This window comes from Macaca nemestrina, chromosome X (assembly GCF_043159975.1).
Source record: "Macaca nemestrina isolate mMacNem1 chromosome X, mMacNem.hap1, whole genome shotgun sequence".
Taxonomy (NCBI): domain Eukaryota; kingdom Metazoa; phylum Chordata; class Mammalia; order Primates; family Cercopithecidae; genus Macaca; species Macaca nemestrina.
This window is the reverse complement of record NC_092145.1, coordinates 104,935,461-104,938,818: the sequence shown is the minus strand read 5'-3', so window position 1 is coordinate 104,938,818 and position 3,358 is coordinate 104,935,461. Positions and strand designations below refer to the sequence as shown.

The following is a 3,358-nucleotide window of genomic DNA, read 5'->3' as shown; positions in this document are numbered from 1 at the left end:
AGAGTTCAGTTAAGAACACCTATAAAATCTTTTCCATCATGTATTCCTTCAGCATGCATTGATTAGATGCCACACTCACACACCGCTCGGAAAACCTTGAGAGGCAGAGTCTGTGCTTACCATGTAATAAATGCTTTTCATTTTTTATCATATTTAATTCTCACAACCCTATGAGGGCAGTACTTTAGCCCCACTTTACAGATGGAAAAACAGGCTTAGAGAGAAGTGACTTGCTTAAACTAATACCTTGAATGACATAAGAAAGACAGAGTGCTAGTTTTAGGGCTTTCCTCAATGGAGTAAAAATGGACTCACGACCTTTTTGGGCACATCAAGACAAGTTTCAGGGAGAAACAGGTCTGTGAGCAGCCAGGTGGAATTTAGCTAGTTGGAGAAGGCTGAGAAGGCAGGTCAGGCAGAGCAAACAGTGAGCAAAAGCAAGCAGTGGACAAAGTTCAGAGTATGTTCTGAAAGAAGCAAAATAAATCAGGTGTCCAGGAAGACGGGAGCCTAGAAACCTTGGAGCCAACCTGCACCCCGTCACCCCCTCCCCATTCCCCACTTCATCCATTCTGTCTACAAAGCCCTTCAATGGTCACCTTTAAAATGTCTTTCTGCCTCTCCATCCCCATGGCAACAGCCTCAAGGCGTACTTTAGTTCCCAGTGCTTCTTATTCCAATTGCTTCCTATGTGGTCTGCCAGGAAATAGTTTGCTCTTCTGAAAGCCTGCACAAATGCAATTCCTCTAATCCTGTCACTGCCCTGCTTTCATACATACATACATACATACATACATACATATAAGTGTGGTAGATATATGCACTGTATATAAAAATGTGGTAGATATATGCACGATATATGTATGTATGTATGTATATATGTATAAAAGCAGAGCAGTATATATATCGTGCATATATCTACCACATTTTAAAGGCTCTGCACCTCTTTCACCCTGCTTGTTTCTGCAGTCCCATCTCCTCACATCATCCAGCACATCTGCCATAACAATATTATCCGGGTCCTACACGGGACCACGAATTCATTAGTATACACATAAATGCCTTCTGAAAACAGGGCGAGTGAATGAACGCGATGTGTAAGCCAAGACAGGAAAGGAAGGCTGGAGACAGCTGACTCCTTCCAAGAATACACCCTCCCGCCACCCCTGGCCTCCCAACCTGCAACACACACACCGCCTGTCGTCAGTGGGAATGGAGCTGACGCACTCCTTCCCCAGACTGCCAAGCCAATCTTGGAATGTTTGTACTAGGCTGATAATACAGAAACTTTAAGCTATTTTTTTTTCTCTTCTGCAAACTCCAGCCCCCACCAATCTCTAGCTGTCATTCCTGCCCTTGTCCCACCCCTGTCGCTGCCTGCCCCTTTTCCTATCTGCTAGCGGAAGTCCCTGTGGAGGACCAGCCTACTTCCTCTTTGGTGCTAGGAGTGTGCGTGGCAGGAGAGGCGGGGCCGGTTTTGCTGAGCTTTCTCCCGGGCTTGCAGCTGCGGCAAGTGCTGGCGGCGGTTGCTTGCGCAAGTCAGCTGGCGTGGGAACTAGCTTTGTAGCTGAGAACGGCTTTATTGATACAAAGACTATTGACGTTGGTAGCTCCAGCGGCAGCAGCTTCTTACGGTATAAAGCAGTTGCTTCCTGAAGAGGCTACAAGCATCCTTCCCTAGGACTGCTGTAAGCTTTGAGCCCCTAGCAGGAGACATGCCTCGCGGACGAAAGAGTCGGCGCCGCCGTAATGCGAGAGCCGCAGAAGAGAACCGCAACAATCGCAAAATCCAGGCCTCGGAGGCCTCCGAGACCCCCATGGCCGCCTCCGTGGTAGCGAGCACACCCGAAGACGACCTGAGCGGCCCCGAGGAAGACCCGAGCACTCCAGAGGAGGCCTCTACCACCCCTGAAGAAGCCTCGAGCACTGCCCAAGCACAAAAGCCTTCGGTGCCCCGGAGCAATTTTCAGGGCACCAAGAAAAGTCTCCTGATGTCCATATTAGCGCTCATCTTCATCATGGGCAACAGCGCCAAGGAAGCTCTGGTCTGGAAAGTGCTGGGGAAGTTAGGAATGCAGCCTGGACGCCAGCACAGCATCTTTGGAGATCCGAAGAAGATCGTCACAGAAGAGTTTGTGCGCAGAGGTTACCTGATTTATAAGCCGGTGCCCCGTAGCAGTCCGGTGGAGTACGAGTTCTTCTGGGGTCCCCGAGCACACGTGGAATCGAGCAAACTGAAAGTCATGCATTTTGTGGCAAGGGTTCGTAACCGATGCTCTAAAGACTGGCCTTGTAATTATGACTGGGATTCAGACGATGATGCAGAGGTTGAGGCTATCCTCAATTCAGGTGCTAGGGGTTATTCCGCCCCCTAAGTAGATCTGAGGCAGACCCTTGGGGGGTGGAAAAGAAAGTCACAGGTACCCCAAGGAGTAGATGGCCAGGGTCCTAAGATGAAAATGATGTGGATTGGGGGCGGGGGACACTGTATTTGATACTTGTGATCAGTGATCGTTGTTTAACTGCAAAATAGAGTGTTTGCTTTTGATAATGGAAAATTGTATTCGTTTTAAAATTCTGTTTGTTGAGAATAACAATATGTTTAAAAATATAATTGAACAGATTTTTTTTTCTTTGTTTCCTGTCATTGACATTTAGTATAACAGTTTTGCTACCGTTCTAAAATGAAGTCGTTCCATCATATTCTATAATCTTGTACAGCACTTATAGGAATGAGCTGTTCTTTTGAAGTTGAAATACCCAGTAAAAGGTTGAAGAAGGATGGAGGATTTCTTCATATATGACGTTTCTGAAACGCTTTGTGTTTGCTGTTGTGTGAGATTGACATTTACTATGATTTTCCTTGGTTACTGCAGAACATAGAGAAAAATAAAAGCATAATGACTAGTACATCTTGCGCATTTTCTGACCACCTGTTATGTGAGGCACCAGTGTAGATTCTAGGAATACTCCCTAGTACACATCCTCCATGTCCAAAGAATGTTCTAGATTATGTGGGAGAGAAAAATAGGTAAACTGGCGGTGCAGTAAATGCTGGGATAGAGTGCCATGAAAATGTAGAAAACGACTGAAGTGCCATGAAAATGTAGAAAACATTATGTGACCTGTCTTGGGGAGGGGGCCAGGGAAGGGAGCATTACAGGATGTGTGAAAATTCAAGAGACACTTAAATAAGTTTGGGGGGACTGAAATATATGATCAGAATATATGATGAAAATATAATGTATCAGATATTTGATTGGATACTCCACCCAGCATAGGGGAGGGAGCACTGGCAAAAAGAAGGGGACATCACAGGGTGCCTGCCACGGAAGTAGAAAATACACATAAACCATCT

General features: G+C 46.2%; 1 protein-coding gene across 1 annotated transcript; it reads left to right on the top strand.

Annotated features, from left to right (window-relative positions):
• The first annotated feature begins 1,454 nt into the window (after window positions 1-1,454).
• On the top strand, window positions 1,455-2,910 carry LOC105493768 (MAGE family member H1). The gene has a single exon (XM_011761644.2). The coding sequence runs from the start codon at window positions 1,716-1,718 to the stop codon at window positions 2,373-2,375; it is 660 nt and encodes a 219-aa protein (XP_011759946.1). The 5' UTR covers window positions 1,455-1,715; the 3' UTR covers window positions 2,376-2,910.
• The last annotated feature ends 448 nt before the right edge of the window (window positions 2,911-3,358 follow it).

What these genes read in the sequence shown, in the direction of transcription:
- LOC105493768 (XM_011761644.2), top strand. Translation starts at nt 1,716, where the DNA reads ATGCCTCGCGGACGAAAGAGTCGGCGCCGCCGTAATGCGAGAGCCGCA.